Genomic DNA, 22,144 nt, shown 5'->3' with positions numbered 1-22,144 from the left:
CTATCTGTACTCCCCATGTGTTGACTATGTAGACAGTCTCTGTTGTCGCTTCAGCTTCCATTTCTGTGCTGATGATTCAGCAGTGGATGTCTCCAGTTATCCATCACATTTGAGCTCTGACTCACAAATAGTCCTGCTTACTAGAAATTTCTGTCTTTTATGTCCCACAGGCATCTGCATCAGATATCTAAGTATGAGTTCATCTTTCTTCCTGAACCTGTTTATCTGCCTCTATTTCCACTTTCAGAGAATGCTTCTTCTCAATTACCCATACCAGAAACCTGGCAGTCATCCTAGAATCCTCCCTCTCTCTTACCCCACACACCCAGTTCCTCCCTAAGTCCTTACCATCCCTCCTGTTTGTCCACTTCATTTCTTTCCTTCTTAGTTTTGACCCTAGTCACATCTTATACAGACCATGGTTGTAGCCTATAATTGTATCCAGCCTTGCTGTCCTCCAGACCTATCCCACCCTGTTACTAGGGTATTCTTTCTTTATTATTATGAAACAGTCAGAAAAGAATTGGTAATAACCAGCCAGCTTGGAGTAGGTTCTTCCTAAGGTGCAAACTTGATTACATTTATTCCTGGAGCCATCCACTTTCCAGTGGTTCCTAATTGCATCTAGGATACTGTCCAAGGTCCTTAGTATGGAATGCAAAGACCATCAAGATTTAGCTCTGTCCTGTCTGTTCACTCAGATCTCCTGCTACTCTTCCTAAACTAGCTAAACACACACCCATGTCAAATTGCTTAAAATTCTTGGAAAACGGCTTACTGTGCTGTACCCATGCTGTTCTTTCTGTTTGCAGTGCCCTAACTAGTCTGGTTTACCGAGTAAACGTTAGCCTATTGTATCATCTTCAGATGATCTTCTAAAATGCTTCCCCCAGTTGTCCCCACCTCCAGGTAGAACTGATTTTTTTTTTTATACTTTTCACATAAATAGTGATGCATTTATTACAATGAATTGTGATTTGTTTGCATCCACCTAAATTATAAACTTCTTAAGGGCAAGGCTGTATCTTTCACTTCTTTAGCAATTAGCATAGTTTGGCAACTTGATCCATACATAGTTGGTGCTGACTTCATGGTTATTGATCGAGCCCCTGCCACCTTCTCCAGTTTTATATTTGACTAATCTTTTCCCACTCACTTCCTCCCCCTCAGTAAACACTCAACCATATATAAAGATTGAGCTCACCTCCTGTGCATAACACATTTGTTCCCCGACACTCATTTATCAGATAGCCGTCTGCATAACTTTACTGAATCTCTCTGTTTTAATGTCCATCTTTCCTGTTAGAGTATAAGTTTTAGGAGTCCAGAGATGATGTGTGATGTCTCTGCATCTCTGGCGCTCGCTCACCACTAGAGCTTGGAGTCACATGTGAGGTAATGAAGAAATGTTTTTGAACACATGAGCAAAGGACTTAAACTTGCTGATTTTTAAGGTCTTATCCTACTCCAAAACTGTATGATTTGAGATTCTGAAAATTGTGACATAATCTAGAAATTTTCTCTTAGCAGATGGTTGGAACAGTTGAAGCACCAATTCAAACAGTTGGCAAATATAAAGGTAAACATTTAAGAAAGTGAATCAGAATGAAGGTGAATCCTCCAAAAGGATTTGGAGTATTAGTAAACCATGTATCCAAGAAGTCACAGGCACCCCCGTTGCACCCCACAGTGGGTTCCATATGGTCCCTCTGATAACACATGTGCTGTGAGTGTTTCTCAGAAAGGTGTTTAGCAACCTCTCTGTGACTAAACCCACTCTAACTAGAAATGAGCTTCAAGCACATTATTTCTCTACAGAAAAATTACTTTCTTTCCTTTAGCATGTCAGTGACATTTGCTCATTTTTATAAACTAAATGCAAAGTCAGGTTATTTATTGAATCTTTGATTTCTCTTCACGTAGAACTCTATTATAAAAAACAACTCTAGGGACCAATAGTTGGTGTAGTGGTTAAAGCGCTGGACTCCCACATGACTGACCATGGTTGGAGTCTTGGAGCTGGTGGCTTGAAACTCATGCTGGGAGTGTGTGTGTGTATGCCTAAAACCCTAAGAGGAGACTGGAGGAGAAGGGGTTGCATCGTGGCCATCCCCTCTGGAGGAGAGAGTGATTTCTCACCTTCCCTCTTACTGTCTCTCATTGTCTCTTTGGTGAGCGCACATACCCTATGGCAGAAATCTTTTAAAAAAAATCAGTTTAAAGATCTTTATGATTTGTGATTTTTTAAAAAGTTTTATTTATCCTATGAATGAGAGAGAAACAGAGAGACATAGATGCAGTACCCCAAGAGTGTCTTGATACTGTATTCTACCACCAGCTTTAGCCAGCCCGGGTTATAGGTGCATGTGTGCTCCGTGTACTCAGGGAAGTCTTTGGACTGGCCACTTTTCCACATGGGTTTACCTTGCACAGTATTTTATTTTACCACTGCACCACCATCTGATTCACTCCATATTTATTGCTCCAGTCTGTAAGAGATCTTCAAAAAATTCATTAAACGATCCATATTATTAATAAAACTATGGATTTGACATTTTTTAGCACCAAAGTAAACTTACTTTAATTCTATTTTCTACAAACTTTTCGAAGCCCTTCGTATTTCTTTCTGTCTTTTTGTTTTGTTTGTTTGTTCGTTTGTTTTTGCCATAAAGCATGTGCACTTCCCAGAGAGAGACATTGGGGAGCAAAGTGAGAAATCACCCCCCACAGGGCTGGCTACACTGCAGTTCCTTCTCTTCCATCCTTCTCTCCCATTTTATTCCTGAGATTTTGGGCATACACACGCCTACCTGGCATGATTTTCAAGCTGCCAGGTCCAGGACCTGACCACGGTCAGCCAGGTGGGAGTCCAGCGCCTTTAACCACCACACCACTTGCTGACCCCATATCCCCTCATATTTCTAAGCTTACTGTTGGAGGAGTGGGGAAACTAAAAAAAAAAAGTAGATCACAAATTCTAAGAGCTAACTGAAGCATCAACCAAAAGATAATTATGATGTGACAGTGTATAAGATAGTACATGATAACTAATGGGGTGCAGGACAATGTAATTCCAACTAGATATGAAAGTATAGAGGGACTTCAGGGTAAGGAAGAACTGAGAGCGTTAAATTTCCAAGGAGAATTTACTGAAAGGGGCGATTCTCTAACAGTCATGTACACAGAACATAACACATGCATGCACACATGCACATATACGCACAGTATAGAAATTGTCAGAAGTGAGATCCTGTGAGGAATTTGGATTCTTGGGTGTGGATGATGGAGACTGGCCATTCTTCTGTTGAATACTCTTCAGACAAAGACTGTAAGACTGCTTGACTTCCCTGCAAGCCAGCTCACAGAGCTCTTTATTAGTCCTCTCCCTCAGGGACACCCCCCCCCCCCAGTGTAATATTCCTGCCCAATCCCCCCTGGCGCCCCCCCCCCCAGTGTAATATTCCTGTCCAATCGCTTAGGGAGTTGCTATTCTCTGCTCAGATTTGAGCATGTCTCAATTAGACATTGTTGAATGTTGATTCTATTTTCCTGATGGCAAGTAGGAGTCTGCCCCTCCCACAGGTGGGCGGAAAGATCTTTAGAATTTCTAGATGAAATGTGCTTTAGATGTAGGCAATGTGAGTGGCTCTGACCAAGTTAATTCTCTGAGACTTCATTTCCTGCTTTCTAAAATGAGATTATAGATCATTATTTTTAATCCTAGATTATAAGTATTAACAAATATTAGCTCCTCATTGTTTTCTAGAGCAAAATAAAATATTCTAACTTGACTGATTTGAATAGGGAGAGATTCTGATGCAAACATTTTGTCCTGTGACAAATGCATAGTTCTGTGAAAACAACCTCATCAAAAAGTGAACACTACCACCACTGCTGTTTGAGCGTTTGCTACAGCCAGGCACTTAGCAAAGCTTTGTAGTATTCTCAGAACAACCCTCCTAGGTAGGTATTATCCCTCTTTTACAGACCATGCTTAGAGATGATAGGTAACTTGTCCAAGGTCACATAAGCAAGCAGGAGAAATGAGATCTGAACTTGGCTCTGTCTCCAAAGCTTATACCCTCCCTGTAGAAGGTATTCCAAGGAACCCAAAGAACAACATATTTGAGCTGTAGTTCTGAGAACTTGGCGCTGTATGACTAGCTATTGACAGTTAAGATGGTTCTGTGGCATTAAGTGCAGCAAGATCCATTTGTATTCATATTAGACACTGCTGGAGCCAGAACTCAGTCTGTCATAGTTCAGGCACTGACGTGCATGCAGTTTACAGTTATTTTTCCTTGGTTATCCCTGAAGCGGGAGATGGGCATTGCAATGAGACTAGGAGGCAGGGAGGCTGCCAGCACCTGCCTCTTTTGTACTTCATGGAAGTGTACTCAAAACTTGTGGGGTCTTAAGCTCCACACACAGAGTGAAATGTCCAAGTCCAAAGCATTTAGAACCATGGGTCCACTGCTCAGTTGAAGAAACAGTTTGTACCTCCACATCACCTGGGGCTAATATCCACACCCTTGACATTCTGCTGTACCAGTACTTGGGGCAATTTCCATTTCATTTTCCTGGACCTTTACTGGGGGTCCAGTAGGGCCTAAGAATTTCCCATTTATGTCCATTGGGTGCTGTCCATGACTATGGCCTGCCGCACACACACAGGCATATAGTTGTATCTTATTGTAAAAATTGAAGAGTGCAATTTGTATTCTTAACCAGAAGGCCATCCTACCTTCAGGTAGAGGTACAAGAATTCTTGAATGTTAAGCCAACATTTTGTTAAAAAAGCAGCTCTAATGGAGATGGAAAGAAGGTACATGATGAGGTTGGTAGGTTGTGTGGTGGTTAAGGCGCTGGACTCCCACATGGCTGACCACAGTTCAAGTCCCAAACCTGGCAGCTTGCTTTTCCACCTTCTCTCTCACTCTCTGGTGAGCACATGTGTTTTATAGCAAATTAAAAATATATATATAGTAAAATTCAATACAAAATAAACTTTATTTTTAAAAAGGCAGATACATGATTGCCTGGAGTTAGAGGTGGAAGAGGAATGGACTATGAATGAGCATGAAGGATCCTTTGTGGGTGCTGGGAATGTTTTTAAGCTGGGTGATGGTGATATATGCACAAGTAAAAATCATGAATTGTCTTCTTAAAATCGGTAAAGTTTAGGGTATGTAAATTATACCTTAGAGGGAAAAAGGAAGGAAGAGAAGGAAGCAGCTCTTCCTTCATCAAAGCTGCATCAAGACTTGATGTTACTTGGGTGATACTCCAAAGTAACTGGCCATAGAGCACAGCACAGATTTTGGCCTGGTTCTGTGGCATTAAATGTAGCAAGATCCAATTGTATTCATATTAGATAGTCTTTTTGTTTTGTTTTGTTTTAAAGAATTACTTTATTTAACTTTATTTATTGATTTGATTATTTTAATTTGAGCAGAGAGGGACAGAGCCAGAGAAAGAGAGAAGGCAAGCAGCCAGGTCCAGGACTCGAACCATGGTTGACCATATGGGAGTCCAGTGCCCTTAACCACGATGCCATTTGATGGCCCCTTGGCTTAGAAAATCTTAAGGCAACAGTTAATCATTAAAATCTTAGTGTCCGGACATCTAACTTTGAGCAGTCTTCTTCCTGATGTACCCTTGGAAGGATGACAAACATAATATTAATAATGGCCGTGACAGGAAAAGCTAGCACCCTCCCACCCTCATCACAGCTCTCTATGTCTATAGTAGAGAAAGGCTTCTGAGGCATTGGTCCAGGACTGGACTGATTTTTAGCAGAATCAGTTCCTTGCTTCCAGGAATCCTCTAAAATCGATTAATATTTGAAAATAAATAAAATAAATTCTCCTCAGTAAGAGTTGTTGCATCTAACAAAAAATGTCAGAGTAGGCCTGGGGACCTTCAGTGCCACAGTTACTGGAAATGGTTGGAAATGGTTTCAAAGTGAAAATGATTCCTTAATGGTATTCCAACAGCTTCTGACTTTCTCTCCCCATCTCCTCCAACTCCCCCAATCCCTTGGTTTACAACTTTTGAGAGACAAAAGACAGGAGTCACTGGTGTTAGAAACAAAAACCATGCCCCAGTACCCTGTGGAATGTTAGGACAGCAAGAAGGGCTCACGAGTTTCCTCCACCTCTGCCATAAATGACTTCAATTACCTATGCCTGTAGCATGATCCAGAGCCCAGACCTCTGCTAAAAACATCCAGAAAGCAAGAGTTGCTCATTATCAAGAACTGACGTATGCGGGAACCAGCAGTTAGCGTAATGGCTATGTCTCTGGACTCCCATGTAGTCGACCGCGGTTCGCCTCCCGGACCTGGTGGCTTAAAACTCATGCCGGACACGTGTGTGTGTGTGCCCAAAATCCCGAGAGGAGAATGGAGGAGAAGGGATTGCGGCATGACCATCCCCCCTGGGGGGTGATTTCACACTTTATGTCTCTGTCTCTCTCCGTCTGTCTGGCTAGCACACGTGCCCTATAGCAAAAATCTCTCCAAAAAAAAAAAGAACTGATGTATGTTAGCCAAGCTCATGATACTCGGTAAACCAGATGCCAGTTTATAATGAAGAATACACCTTCCCTTTGAATGGGCTGCTTCCTTCCCATTCAATGATCCTGGGTGCCCTTTCCTCCTGTCTGGGTATCCAGGTGTTACTGGGGCCCATGGACTATGGCTTTCCACTTCTGCATCCCTGCACAGGGCCTGGAACTCGGTTGGTGTTTACTCAGTATTTTCCAAGTGGCAGTAATTTTGCCACTTTTCAGACTTGTTTCTTCAGCCATTTTTGGACAAACAAGAGCCGGAGATACTTTTACCCACAGATTAGCTTACGGAAAGGCTGTTCCAGAGCCACAAGATCCATGCAAACACTGTTTGGAAAGATTGATGAAGAGGCCATTTGTTTTATGTTATTTTCCTTACACAACTGACTTCATCATTTTGGAAATGCATTTCAGGAGTTACTAGCAAGTATTGCCCTGCTTCTCTTGTGCATTCTTTTCCCTTTTCCTTGGAAATGAATGCTGTGAAAGACTCCAGTATGTCACAGGTAATAATAGCACAGACAACTGTAGGCTGTCCACTGCCCATCCCTAAATAGATTATTCAGTAGAAAGGACAACGAGCCTGTCATTTACCGAGTTGTATGGGAAGGAAGGAAGGATCGGAAAGAAGACAAAAAAAGAATTCTGAGTCAGTGGAGTCTAATTTAGCTTTGATGGTAGTGCGAGGCACATTATTAGGTCCATTTTCAGGGAAAATTATGTTGTTTGGGAAGGAAATGTCCTGTCTACTTGTCAGAGCCCTGGTGATAAGGTCACTTGTGATAAGGGAACTTTTCTTAGGTTCCGAAACATAGGGCTCCCCGTCTCTTGGACTCTCTCTAATCTCTGGCTGATGTAGATACCCCTACAGGTCCACACATTTTCCTGAGAGTTCTAGTAGAGTTTCTGGCCTAAGGTCGAGGAGGTCTTGCTCAAAACTCTTGGTTGCCGTGACACTACTCTCTCTCGGGTCAATGTGCCCAGCTCTACCTGTGACCTCTTCTCATTCTATACACTCTTCATGAGAATTGTGTCTACTCCTGTTGTTCCATCTGTCACCTCTATGCTCAAGCCTTTCCCTCCCAGTCACAGCGTATAACTCACATGGTGTTTAGGCATCAGTATATTCTGCAGGGTGACCCTCTCACACCCATCAGACAGCTTCACTCCCTTTTCATCCTGCTGTCATATTCAGTGTACTTCAACAAACATGCATTACATGCATTCGGCAGGTATCTTCTATAGGCGTGAAGGGCAACTATTTAAGTGAATGTTCTATTTATTTGCAGGGTTTTTCATTTTTATTTTTCCTATCCAGTAATTTTTGGAATTCCTGAAGTCTTTTGACTGTCAGCCACTATTCTCTTTCTCTCTCTCCATTCTCTCTAAGCATATTCACTACTGTGGTTTCAATTTTATGCAGATAATTTTCAAATATGCATAACTACTTGCATGTCTTCTTTACAGTAGGCATGTAGATGTCTCTTTGTCTCCTTAAATATTGTAGCTTCAGTTCCTGCATCTTCTTTTTTTTGAAGAGGGATTTTTGCTGTAGGGCACATGCACTCACCAGAGAGACAGAGAGCTCTTTTACTATTAGGGAAAAAGTAAGAGAGGAAATAAGTAAAGCGATAAATTATGTTTCAGAAGATAAGGAGGCTGCAGTTTGCTTCCACCTTTGCCAGTGGTGCCTGGCTAATCCCCCAAGACTTCTCAGACCCCTTCATTTTGGATCTCTCTTCTCTCCTCCTCATAGCCTCACTCAGGGCAGCTGAGATTATGATCAGTCTTGACGTTGAGACTCTAACTTGTCTCCTTTCCTCCTTCTCAAAAGAAAGTAGTTTTAGACTGAGCTGCCTGGGGAAAAGACCGTATTTCATTCATTCATAAGCCCTTGAAGAACGAACCAGTCTGTGAAGCACAGTCTGAAATAATGAAATACTATACAGATGTAAAAAGGAGGAAGCACCTTTTGTCGTGTTATAGAATGAACCCCAGTATGTTAAATGAGAAAAGGCTAACTGCAGAACTGTGTATGTGGAATACTACCAATGCTAAGGAAAAGAAAAGGAATTCTTTTTTTTTTTTTTTGAGAGAGAGAGATTTTTGCTATAGGGTGTGTGCGCTCGCCAGAGAGAGAGAGAGAGAGACAGAGAGATAGAAAGCGAGAAATCACCCTCCAGGGGGGATGGCCACGCCGCAGTCCCATTCTCCTCCATTCTCCTCTCGGGATCTTGGACACGCACGCACATGCGCCCGGCGTGAGTTTAAGCCACCTGGTCCGGGACTCTAACCGCGGTCGACTACGTGGGAGTCCAGCGACACAGGCATTACGCTAACTGCTGGTCCCGAAAAGGAATTCTTAATCTCTAGAAGGATGTATAGGAACTGGATGCCTGTGGAAGTTAGGGAGGAGGAATGGGAGGGAGACTTCACTGCAAATCCTCTTATACCTTGTATATTTTAGACCCTATGAATATCTTAGTGAGAAAACATAAATTTTTAAAATACATTTTGTGAAGCCAGCAGATGGCATAGTGATTACGTCACTGGCCAACAGTGGTTCACATCCCAGACCCAGTGGTTGGAAAATCATGCCAGGTGCATGTGCATACGTACCCAAGATCCCAGGAGAAGAATGGAAGAGAAGGGATTGCAGCATGGCCATCCCCCCCATGGAGAGGAATGATTTCTCACTTTCCCTCTCACTATCTCTGTTTCTGTTTCTCTCTGGTGAGCACATGTACGCTAAAGCAAAAACCTCTTAAAAAGAATTATGTTGGGGCCGGCAGGTGGCATGGTGGTTAAGGGCGCTGGACTCCCACATGGCTGTCTGTGGTTCAAATCCTGGACCTGGTGGCTTGCCTTCTCACTTTCTCAGAGGAATGATTTCTCACTTTCCCTCTCACTATCTCTGTTTCTGTTTCTCTCTGGTGAGCACATGTACGCTAAAGCAAAAACCTCTTAAAAAGAATTATGTTGGGGCCGGCAGGTGGCATGGTGGTTAAGGGCGCTGGACTCCCACATGGCTGTCTGTGGTTCAAATCCTGGACCTGGTGGCTTGCCTTCTCACTTTCTCTCTCTTTCTCTCTGGCTCTGTCCCTCTCTTGTCAAATTAAAATAAATAAAATGAATAAAGTTAAATAAAATAATCCTTAAAAAAAGAATTATGTTCTCCTCAGATCATCAGGCATTAGGTTCTCACAAGGAGCAGGCAAACTAGATCCCTCACAGGCTTACTTCACAATAGAGTCTGTGCTCCTGTGAGAATCTAATACCACCACTGATCTGACAGGAGGCAGAGCTCAGGCAATAATGTGAGTGATGGCGAGTGGCTGTAAATAGAGATGAAGCTTCACCTGCTTACCACTGCTCACCTCCTGCTGTGTGGCCCTGTCCCTCACAGGCCACAGACTGCTACCAGGCTGGAGTTGGGGACCCCTGGGCTAGAGGACCCATACCACTTCTGGAGACAATTTCTGTACTGCGTAATAATAATAGCTCAACACGTGCCTTTAATCCTTCTCACAGCCTTCAAGAGGAGGTACCAACATTGTTCATTTCACAGGTGGGGAACTTTAGGTGCAGGGAAGTTGGGTGGCATGTCTGAGGTTAATAGGCACGGGAGCCCAGATTCAGATCCAGAAGGGATTGCAGCATGGTCATCCTCGCTCGAGGGTGATTTCTCACTTCTCTTCTCTCTCTCTGGTGAGCAGAGCGCACCTAAAGGAGAAAAAAAAAAAAAAAAAGAACATCAGAGGCAGGAGATATTCACCCGAGATCAGTGAAGTAACAGCTGCTTATTGCTATAGGCCAAGTGGGCTTGGGGTGATAGAATCCTTTATTTCAGCATTTCCTAAAATATGTTCTCTGAAGAATTACCCAAGATTTCATTGCTAATAAAGTAATTTAATTTTTAGAAAATTATTAAATAATACATGGTATTCCTTTCTTGGAGTTTCCTAAGTCTACATTGACATACTGAAGATTCTAAAAATCAAAAGTAAAAAGCTTATTTCACTGTGTTTAGCTCACCATTTCCCAAACCTATGGAGTATGGCACCTTTTCCTGTGTAACACCTGTTGATATCCCATGGAAATGCTACTTTATGTAAATTTGTAAACTTTTTGTTATTTCCCGAGAGTTGCATGCACTTGCCAGAAAGAGAGGGAGAAAGCAACCCATGACTTGGCATGGTCATGCCACAGTCCTTTTTCCTTCATTTCTCCATCCTTTTGGGGCACACACCAGTGAGTTCTTTAAGCCTCCAGAGCCAGGACTTGACCCGGTGGTCAGCCATCTAGCTCCCTTTGCACAGGACTTAACTACTGCACTACAACGCCAGCTCAAAGCAAACTTTCTGGACTAAAGACAAATGGGCTATTTCAGAAATTGTGTTTTAATTAAAACAAAGTCTTAGTGGCTTCATTAAAACGAAGAAACTTCTGGGAACCAGCAGTTAGCGTAATGGCTATGTCGCTGGACTCCCACGTAGTCGACCGCGGTTCGTGTCCCGGACCCAGTGGCTTAAAACTCACGCCGGGCGCGTGTGCGTGCGTGCCCAAGATCCCGAGAGGAGAATGGAGGAGAAGGGAAGAAGAAACTTCTGAATTCCTAATCAAATGGCATTCCTTATCCTGTTTTGCCAAAACCTGTTCCCATGTGGTTGGGGGTGAGGGGTGGTAGTGACTGTTACAATTTGCTGTGTTGAGGGCCCGTTAGAGCAACTTGAAAGTGAATGAACCTTCCAGGCTCTGTTGAGCGGGCTTGTATCAGAAGGGCCCTGAGGTGAAATTTCATCTCTGACAGTTATAGTTGGTGTCCAGTGTCTCTCTGTAAACACTGACCTCAGATCTAGTAGATAGAAGCTTCCCAACTTACTTCCATAAAATGACCCAGCTGGGTCTAAAGGTAGACTATGATATCACCAGCTATCTGTGGTCATTCCCTAATTAATACCAGGCCAGTGAGTACCTGGCTCTTTTGTTCTAAATTAGGACTACATGTCATTGTCATCCCTCTGCTGTGGGGAACCAGCCAGGGGATGCGAGGATGCCAGCACTTGGGATCATCGAGGCCTTTGGTAGAGGTGGAAGTAAGAGATAGTATATGAGCTTTGCATGCAGGTATTTGGAAGAGAAAGGACCAAATGTGCAGAAGCAGCAGCAGGCCCCTGGGAGTCTCAAGGTTCACTGGGCCTGCCCAGGGTTTGTAAAAGCAGCCAGTGGTCTCAGGAGCTCCTGGGAACAGGTTACAAGTGTGGCTGGGAGTCTTTCCCTTCACAGCCCGCGGCAGCTGGGTCAGCCCTTTCCTGCTAATGGAAAACTCCATTTCATGCTTTCCCAAATCTCCCTTTCATAAGAATCTCTCCAGGCACTTATTAAACATGCAGATTCCCATACCACACCCCGGGAGTACTGAAGCAGTGTGTTAATAAGTGCCTCAGTGATTCATATAGCAAGGCAATGTGAGGGAAACTGCTCCAGTTGTTTAAGGCCTCTTGCTCAGTAGGAACGGGCTCTGCTCCTTCTAGTGCTTTTGTTTCCTGCTAGTTAATTTTGTAGCCTGACTTGGGGCACCACAAGAGTCTTCTGTCATTTCAGAACAGGTAACAAGGGCCTCATCCTTGTCTTTTTTAGGGAGTGTGGGCACTCACCCCTCTACCGAAAGCCAGATCTTAGCCTGTGGGCCCTACTAGAATAAGTTTCTCTGCATTTTTTTCCCCTTTTCTCCAGATGAGCCTTTTCCTCTTGTTTGTTTTAGCTTTTTGTCTTAGGGTGCATGAATTCACTGGAGAGGGGAGAGAGAGAGAGAGAGAGGTACAGAAAGAGGAAGTGAGAAATTACCCCTTCCCCCCCACCCTAGGGAGACCTGCCATTCCACAATCCCTTCTCTATTCTCCTCGCAGGATTTTGAGCACACACACACATATGTTCCTGGCATGATTTTCAAGCCACCAGGTCTAAGACTCAAACTGGGGTCAGCCATGTTGGAGTCCAGCACCTTAACCATCATGCCACTTGCTGATCCCCATCTCCTCTTGTTTGTTTATTTGATTAAAATTTTTTTTCATTAAAGTAATGTTCCCAGAGGGCATGTGCACATGCCAGGGAGAAAGAAACAAAGAAAGGGAGAGGGAAAAAGCACCTCCCCACAACCCCCCATGGGGCATGGGCATGATTACACCACAATCTCATCTCCTCCATCTCTCCATCCTGTCAGGATTTGGGGCACGTAAGCACACATGCCTGGCCTATCTTAAGCCACCAGTCCTGGGACTCAAAACCACATGATCAGCCATGTAGGATCTGGCTACCTTGACCACTAGTCCTCAGGCTAGCCCCTCTCCTCTTGTTTTAATATGAAGTAATTTTAGAAGAGGTCATTTGATAGAATAACATTGGTGCCAGTTTAATGCCTTTTATATTAAACCTCTTATCTGCTCTGATTAGCCAAGAGTACGTATGGGGCACATATCATGTACAGAAGTAGGAATAAAAAGTAAACTAGGCATGTCTCCTACTTTCTAGACAGTTTTTAAAAACTTGCTTGCGTTTGGGATAATGAAAAAGTATTGAATGTGGATAATGATGAGTGTTGTATAATAATACTGTCAATAGACTTAATACCACTTAACTCTGCACTTGAAAATGTTAGGGCTGGCCATGGCCTAGTGGTTAAAGCAGCTGGATCCCACATGGCTCTCCTCGTGATTTGAGTCCTAGATCCAGTGGCTTGAGAAATATGCCAGGCATATGTGTGTGTGTCCAAACTCCCAACATGGAGAAGGGGTTTGAGCATGACCATTCTCCACTGGGGAGGTACTTTCTCTTTCTTTTCCCTCTGGCAAGTACACATGCCTTCTAGCCAAAAAAAAAAAAAAAAAAAAAAAAAAAAATTGTGGAGACCCAAAATGGTAAATTTTGGGCCAGCAGGTGGTATGGTGGTTGAAGCACTGGTTTCCACATGGCCAACTCCACAGTTCAAGTCCCGGACCCAGAAGCTTGAAAAACACACCAGGCCCACATGTATACATACCCAAAATCCGAAGAGGAGAATAAAAGAGAAAGGACTGTGGTGTAGCTATACTTCTTGGGAGTGATTTCTCACTTCCTGTCTCTGTTTCTCTCTAGTGAATACATGTACCCTAAGGCAAAAACCTAAAAAAAAAAAGGTAAATTTAATATAATTTGTATTTTACTACAGTTAGGGGGGGAGATGACTCATTCAGGAGACAGTATACTTAAAAAACAACTGAGGAAGACATTTTCAAAGTGGTAAACCAACAAATGGAATGAAACATGAATTTAAGTAAATCAAATATCCAGATAGCCTTTATGATGGTTTCAAAAGAAATAAAGAATATGTACATTGGAGAATTATGTGAATAGAAGAGATGACATTTGTAAAAAAGAACAGTAAGTTATTTGTAATAGCAAATTTCTAAAAGGAAAGGTCTGTTAAAGAGGCAGCCCTCACACTGAAGGCCAGTCTGGGCGCAGGAAATATCTGGTGACTAGATGAGGGGGTGAGGAATTGCAAAGAGGGTGATGAAAGGGAAAGTCTCCTTGGGTGGGTGGTGACTGAGGGATCAGTTTATTGCTCTGTGTGAGTAGAGTGGTATTGTCTCAGTTGAAAGTGATTTTCTGCAAAGTATTCTTGTGCTGTAAGTGTGAAGTGACAGAAGGGAAACTCCTGGAGACTACTGAGCCTCAGCTGTTGGAGAGATGGTCAGAAATGGCCATCTCATTGGTGTACTCATTTCCAGGCCGACAGCCAGATCATGCATCTCTGCCCTGCAAAGGAGCTGGGAAAGGGCTGGAGGTGGACCAAGGAACAGAAGCCAGGCTGCTGGGAGCCTGCACAGTCAAGGGCTTTGTGGAACAGAGCCCAAAGCCCACTGGGCAGCTGCTGTGAAATAGATGCTTCCAAGAAAGGTGTTACTTACCACGAAGACCTCAGATTTGCAGGGGGCATCCACTTAGAACAACTGGTAAGGCTGAGCATTATTGGAGGCAAAGCTTCAGGGGACCAGAACCACCAAGGCCTCCCAGATGGGCCTGGGAAGAGAGTAGGAGTGGGGCTGGGTGCCTGATGAGTTAACCATGCCAGCCAAGCCATCTGTGGCTAGTCTGGCACGTAGTAGGCGTTCAGTAAATATTTGCTACATTGAAATGAATTAAAAACCCATTTGCTTTGATTTTGTATTATTTGCCTTTTGTTTGTTTGTTTTTGTTTGCTCTTTGTTTACTGGCAAAGAGTTACTTTTTAAAAAAAGTTTATGTTTGATTAATTTAAATGAAGTAAATTGCTCCCCAGCTAGAACAAGATGGCCCTCTGGACATTAACGGCCACTCATTCACCCTCATAAGCTCTCTTTCCTGCTCTGGTGATTCCACCTATGTCTTCCTTAGTCTTACCTCGGTTTATTTGACCTGCTCTACCTGGGCTCAGAGACTGACTTGCTGATGGTGCCCAAGTCTCCCTTCCAAGCTGTGTACATAGAACGTCTAAGTACCTATTGGACATCTCTTATTTGTTCCTCAGATTCCTGCAGCTCGTCATATGCCAAGTTGCACTTACCTCATCTCTCTGATTTGCTCTCATCTGCCTCCTGGATTCCTTATGTCCTTGAGAGGTATGACCCTCTGCCCAGTGCCTCCAGTTGGAAACTTCAGCACTTCACATGACTCCATCATCTTCTTCACTCATCCCTAGACCTGTTGAGTCTACGTCAGACCTGGCAGTGGAATCTAGCCTCACCTACCTGAACCTGACCCATCCCAACTATCCAGATATACAAACACATGCCAATCTGTTCTGCTGCTAATGCATAGAACTCCAGTCTCTTTCAGGAAAACTAGCAAGCTTTAGACTTCATTCTTCCTACCTGTGCTCATAGGACGTACTGCACCTCCTTCACCTTACAAATCCCTTGGATTTCTTAGTTCTTTAGAGTCCTAACTCTCATGAAAGCCCACCCAATGAGCTAGGGTATGTTCCTTTATGTTTCTACTAGTTCCCAAGCTCCTGGAGCTCTGGTCTCACATCTACATCTTTTTGGACACAAGGAGGCTAGTAGCAATGACTCTAACCTTGGCTATTCACTGGAATGCCTGGGGAGTTCAGAGGTTTTTGAATGCTTAGGCACCACCCAGACCAATTAAATCATTCTTTCTGAAGGTGGGGCCCTGGCTTGGTATTTTGTCAAGGCACTGTAGGTGATTTTACTGTTAAGCCAAGGTTAAGAATGACTGATTTAAAACATATCTTCACTCTCTAAGTCTTGGATCCTCAGAATTGTACCCATTCTTCATCTCTCCAGACTGGCCCTTTTGAGTTCTTCTCAGGAATATCTTAACTTAGGGTGACTCTACTATGTCCAAGACTATCTTTCATTCAAAAATAAATCCACCAACTCTGTACCTGGTGCTAGGAAACTAAAATAGCTATGTGCCTACAGTGGGCATCTGTTATTTTTCACTCACTCACTTGTGTCCATTCACCTTGGTTTTCCTATGGGCATCTGCTCCATTCCTACTCTCAGTCCCTGGCTTTCTATGAGAAGTGACCTCCAGATCACCCCATAGCTACCCATGACCCACACTAAGCTAATCAGGATATTCTGTTACCCCAGGCACAGTGATGGGCTCATGAATAAGCCTATGCCCCATGACAGTCCAGACAGAAACAAAAAGACTCAATTCTGAGATTTGAGTTTGACCTGTTTGGGAATTTGCTCATTTCTTGCTAGATCTGAATGAGACACTGGAGCCCAGAAGAGAGCTTGGCTGAGGATGAAGCCCAAACAGAGCAAGAAAAATGCAGAGAGGGACTCTGCCTTCAAAGACCAATGTCCGAGGGAGGAGACTTGCCAGTGGACATATCCAGAAGGAGGAGAGGTAAAAGTCATCATGGTAGCACAGGACCTCCGGCGGCTCAGTCTGGATGCCCTGGGCCACTTGGGGCTGGCTGGGATTCCGGTATGTCACTTCCACTTTTGCCTCTTGGAGTTGAATTCTGCACAAAGGCAGCTAATGAGGTCCAGCCTCTCATCAAGATTGTTGGATGATTGTTTAAAGGCTAGTCCCTCCCCCAGCAGCTGTAGCTTCCCAGGCCCCTGAGGTGCAGGTGCTCCTGGCTCTTTCTTACTCATACTCTCACCCTTCCTGGGCACTGATCACACCTCCTCTTCCCTGGTCTTGCTGCAACCTGGCGCTTAGATCCTCCTAACAATCTTCTTCTACCAGTCTCTCCCTTCCAGACCATCCTCCCTTCTTTTGCCAGAGGATTCAAGGTGAACATCCCATCATGCCATCACCTGGCTTCAGAACCTCCACTTCCTCCCTGTGATCCTCCAAATCAAATCCAAACTCCTTGACATGACCCACGGTCTTTCACAATGTAGTCCCAACTTGTCTCTCATGCCTGACTACTTTCCACCACCACATGGACATTCTCTAGATGAATCTTGTCCTCTAACCCCCCCTGCCCTCCCCATATATGCCTCAGCACATGCCGGGCTGTTTGCTGGAAATGGCCTTCCCTTTAAGAGACCCTTAAGACCCAGCTTGCATGTCTTCTTTCTGAAGCCTTCCATAGGCAAGATCAGTATCTCATAGTACTTTATTCATACCGCAGTTATATTAATATTACTTATTAAGTTGTTTGAGAACAGACTAGCTCAGAAGAGGTACTCAGTTAAGAGTAAGTAAATGGGTGAATGCTATCCGAATCCCTGGAGGTATCTAGGAAAGGTAGATTTAGGAAAGCCCAGGATGGGAAAGTAGAGGGCAGGGACAGTTGGAACTACTTACAGTTCATCTTTCTAAGGCAGGTCCTTGACTAGATTGGAAAGAGAAGACTGGGGCTAGTGGCCCCATTATTGATCTGGTGTCATGTTAAAGATATAGCTGATATTTTTTCTGACCCTCAAGTACCTTGCAGAGGGATTCTAAAGCTGTAGAGGGCTCTGGACAAAGCAAAGTATTATTTGGCAGGAAGTTAATGAGCTGTTTTCATGGTGGGACAGTTTCAGAATGTTTGAACAGACTGCTACAATTTTGAGTTGATAATAGAATACCGTTATGATGATATTAATTTAATCACAATAAAAGGTTGAAAATTTTGCCCTATAATTTTAATAAAATTTCCACCAATACGGCCAGTAATAATACCTACAATATCTTAAGAATGTACTATATACATCAGAGACTGAGTTAAGTGCTTTACAGGTATCACATTCATTCTAACAGTCCAGTTATGTAGCCCCATTTTACAGATGAGAGAACGAGGCTCAGAGGAGTTTAAAACTTGGGACCAGCAGATGTTGTAGCGATTATGTTGCTGGATTCCCACATGGCTGACTATGGTTCAAGTCCCAGAACCAGTGGCTTCAAACTCATGCCAGTTCCATGTGCGTGTGTGCCCAAGATATAGGAGGAGAATGGAGAAGGGATTGTGGCATGGCCACCCACTGGAGAGATGACTTCTTGCTTTCTATCTCTCTGTCTTTCTCTGTTTCTTTGGCGAGTGCGTGGTCCCTAGAGCAAAAATCTCTCTTGGAGAAAAAAGAAAAAAAAGAAAAACTTGGGACCAGCAGTTGGTGTAATGGCTATGTCGCTGGACTCCCATATAGTCGACTGCGGTTTGAGTCCCGGACCCAGTGGCTTAAAACTCATGCCGGGCCTGTGTGCGTGTATGCCCAAGATCCTGAGAGAAAAATAGGGATTGTGTGGCCATCCCCATGGGGGGTGATTTCTTGCTTTCTATCTCTTTTTCTCTGTCTTTCTGGCGAGCACACACGCCCTATAGCAAAAACCTCTCCAAAAAAAAAGAAAATATCTTGCCCAAGGTCACAGTGACACTCAGTAGCAGAACCAGGACTTAGTGCAGGTCTGTATGTCTCTAGTACTCATGCTCTTACCCTGTTTTCTTCTGACATCCTAATAAATTAAACTTTATATTCTATACTTTAAGGTTTGTCCATATGTACTAATAGTTTTTATGTAAATTGACTCACAGCATGGCTATCATTTAGATGATTTTATCAGCCCAACTTTACACCCTAATGCATATCCAATCCATTACCAAGAACTGTTGCGTCTACCTCTAAAATACCTCTAATTCATAATCTACTTGTCTTATCTCTACCCTTATCTTTTATTTAGAGCCTCTTATTTTTTAGATTTTTCTCAAAGGGCTTGTGTGCTCATTGGAGAGAGAGAGAGTGAGCGAGCGAGAAATCACTCTCTGGGGAGGTTGGTCATGCACAGTCCCTCCTTGCCCATTCTCCTCTCGAGATTTTGGGCATGCACGCACACATGCCCAGTGTGTTTTTCAAGCCACTTGGTCTAGGACTTGAATTGTGTAGTTGCCCAAGTAGGATCCAGCACCTTAACTACCACATCACCTGCTGGCCCTATCCAGAGTCTCTTAATTGGTCTTCTGCTTTTACTCTCATCTTCTTCTTATCCCTTCTCCCCCCTGGAGCCATAGCAATCTTTTAATAATGTAATCCAGATCATGGCATTCCCCAGCCCATCAGTGGATTCTCGTTGCATTTGGATAAATTCTAAATCCTTAACCCAGACTCAGGGTCTGGCATACCTCTCCTGCCTCATCTCATGCTTTGCTGAAGTCACTAAATTCTAACCACATTAGCCTTCCAGTTCTTCAAAACTGGCCAGTTTACCACCACAGGGCCTTTGCAGCTTCCAAGTAAAGCCTCTTTGTCTTCTCGAATGTCTCTTCAAAGATACCTTCGTGGCCCAGCCTGGTGGCACAGTCAGTGGTGGGCTGAGCTGCAGTGCTGGGAGCTAGATGGCCAGCTGAGAGTTTCATTCCCCTGGTTGTCTTGAAGACATGCTGAGAGCATGTGTGCCTAAGATCCTGAGGAGCTAGGGGCCAGGGAAAAGAGATGTGGTGCGATGGGACCCTGCCAGAGGGTCTAAAAAATAAGAGGCATGTGTTCTTGCTATCTATCATGAGTAAAATAAACTTAAAAAAATGATTTCCCTAAACACCTTTCTCAACCAAAATTAGATGTCTGTTCACTCAGATCACAGTTTATAATTATATATTTGAGTGATTATTTGATTTATATCTTTCACACCATCTTATAGTGCCATGACAGGAGTGTCTGTTTTGCTGAGTACTTTATTCCTATTAATCATCTAGTATTGGCACAGTGCCAAATACATAGTGGGTGATCAATATACAGGATCTTCAGAAAGTTCTCGAAAAATGTGTATTGTAGAAAAACTGTAGTGCATGTGGGTTTCTATTATTTTTCACCAAAATAAACTCATTCTTTAATTCCATTTTTCCATGAACATTTTGAAGTCCCTTTGTATTTGTAAAATAAATATTTTTCTATGTTACTCTATAGTCTTGAAAAATATAGTGTAATACCTACATAACATTTTATTTCTTTTTCTTTTTTTTGGAGAGGTTTTAGCTATAGGGCGCATGCACTCGCCAGACAGAGACAGAGAGACAGAAAGTGAGAAATCACCCCCCAGGGGGGATGGCCACGCCGCAATCCCTTCTCCTCCATTCTCCACTCAGGATCTTGGGCACTGTGTGCACACGCGCCCGGTATGAGTTTAAGCCACCGGGTCTGGGACTCGAACCGCGGTCGACTATGTGGGAGTCCAGCGACATAGCCATTACGCTAACTGCTGGTCCCAACATTTGATATTTATCTGTTTAATTACTTTTCTAAAAAATGTATTGCCAGAGGGCATGTGCACTTGCAGAGGGAGGGAGGAGAAAGCACTCTGCAATGGGACACGGTCATGTCCCCATTTTTTCTCTTTCATTTTTTCATCCTGTTGGGATTTTGGGCACACACGCATATGTGCCAGTGTATTTTTCAAGCCTCTGGAGCTGAGATTCACACCACAGTTGGTCATGTGGGATCTGGCTCCCTTAACTACTGGGCTATAGACTGACCCTATTTACATTAACATTTTAAAAATAAGACTTTTTTTTATGCGCAGTTGAGAGAACTGACCTTTTGTCTTCAGAAGAAAACCAAAAGTGTTTGAAGTCCCTAGATCTGTAACGCCAGAAATCTGAACACACTAATAATGACATTATACATATACACAGTGAGCCTAATTTTGGTGGTAAAAGAAAAAATACAGGGCTAGCAGATGTCATGGTGTTAAGGTACTGGACTCCACATGGCTGACTATGGTTGAAGTTCCAGTCCTGGTGGCGTAAAAATCATGCAGCGCATGTTTATGTGTGCTCAAAATCCCAAGAGGAGAATGGAGGAGAAGGGATTGTGGCATGCCTGTCCCTCTTGGGATCATCCTGGGGAGTGATTTCTCACTTTCCCTCTCTCTGTCTGTCTCCTGCAAACACAATGCCCTATCCCCCTCCCCCCCCAAAAAAAAAGAAAGAAAAAACTTAATAAAAGATTATAGGTTTTTAAACAAATAAAGGCTGTGAGCAGTAGTATTTTTAAAAACAGAAAAGAAAGTGAAATGAATGCATGGCAGATAAGTGGATTAAAATTGTTCTGTATACCTTTTGTGCTATTTTATATAGATACAACTTGTGCCTGGCATGTTTTATAGGGCCTTGTCCTTACACTTTCGACAATTTTAGGTAAAAGTGTCAAGGATAATACAGAGAGTTCTCTTATACCCATCATTTAGTTTCCCTTGTTGTTAACATCTTACATTACCATGAGGAACCAGCAGAAGATATAATGGTTATGTCGCTGGACTCCCATGTAGTGGACCATGGTTCGAGTTCTGGAGCGGCAGCTTAAAACTCAGGCCTGGAACATGTGCGTGCATGCCCAAAATCTCAAGAGGAGAAGAGATTGAAGCATGGCCATCCCCTCTGGGGGTTGATTTCTTTCTTTCTCTCTCTCTTTCTTATTCTCTGGCAAGTGTACTTGCCCTATAGCAAAAACCTCTGAAAACAAACAAACAAAAAACATTATTATGAAACATTTGTCACAATCAAGGAACCAACACTGGTACGTTACTGTGAACTAAACTCTAGACTTTATTTTGGATTTTTCTAGTTTTTCTTTCTATTCCAGTATGTAAACCAGTGGTTACATGTATGCATTGGGATCGGATCCCATGTGGCCTGCCATGGTTCAAATTCTGGCTCCTATGGCTTGAGAAACATGCAGGTGCGTGCCCCGAATCCTGATGGGAAGGAGAGACAGAGGGAAAAAGATGGTGCATGACACCGCAGGGGGCTGTGTTTTCTCTCTTTCTGGCAAGTATACACAATTAAAATAAAATCGAGAAAAGAGGAGGAGAAAGGGCACATGTAGAGCTGCTCTCTGTTCCCTTGGTTTCTGAGGCTTGGATTTAGCTCTCTGGTAAACGATCCATTTTTATCCTATTGATCACCCTCAGATAGACTGCAGAATGGCAAACATTCCATGTCCCTGTTGTGCTGGTCAAGATCCAGCCTCTCAGACTTCCGGGACATTGCTGCCTTGCTCATTCCCCGCTGTGGGTCTATCCAAACACGTGTTCATTTTCCCAGCACTGTTGTTTGAAAATTTGGCTTGCATCCCACTTCCTCACTCTCATT

At 43.4% G+C, this 22,144-nt stretch overlaps 1 protein-coding gene across 3 annotated transcripts in view; it reads left to right on the top strand.

Annotated features, from left to right (window-relative positions):
* HOMER2 (homer scaffold protein 2) overlaps positions 1 to 22,144 on the top strand; it is a 125,492-nt gene that overhangs the window by 11,580 nt on the left and 91,768 nt on the right. For 2 of the 3 annotated variants that reach the window (XM_027773565.1, XM_027773566.1), the window contains one exon: positions 16,326 to 16,473. The exons of the other annotated variant lie outside the window; for it this stretch is intronic. In XM_027773565.1, the coding sequence (XP_027629366.1) occupies positions 16,394 to 16,473 (80 nt within the window). In that variant the 5' untranslated portion in view covers positions 16,326 to 16,393. Of the gene's footprint in view, positions 1 to 16,325; positions 16,474 to 22,144 lie in introns of those variants that run through there. 3 annotated transcript variants of the gene reach the window in all.

Source organism: Tupaia chinensis, unplaced genomic scaffold, assembly GCF_000334495.1.
Source record: "Tupaia chinensis unplaced genomic scaffold, TupChi_1.0 Scaffold000359_1, whole genome shotgun sequence".
Classification (NCBI taxonomy): Eukaryota; Metazoa; Chordata; class Mammalia; order Scandentia; family Tupaiidae; genus Tupaia; species Tupaia belangeri.
This window is presented reverse-complemented; position numbering and strand designations above follow the sequence as displayed.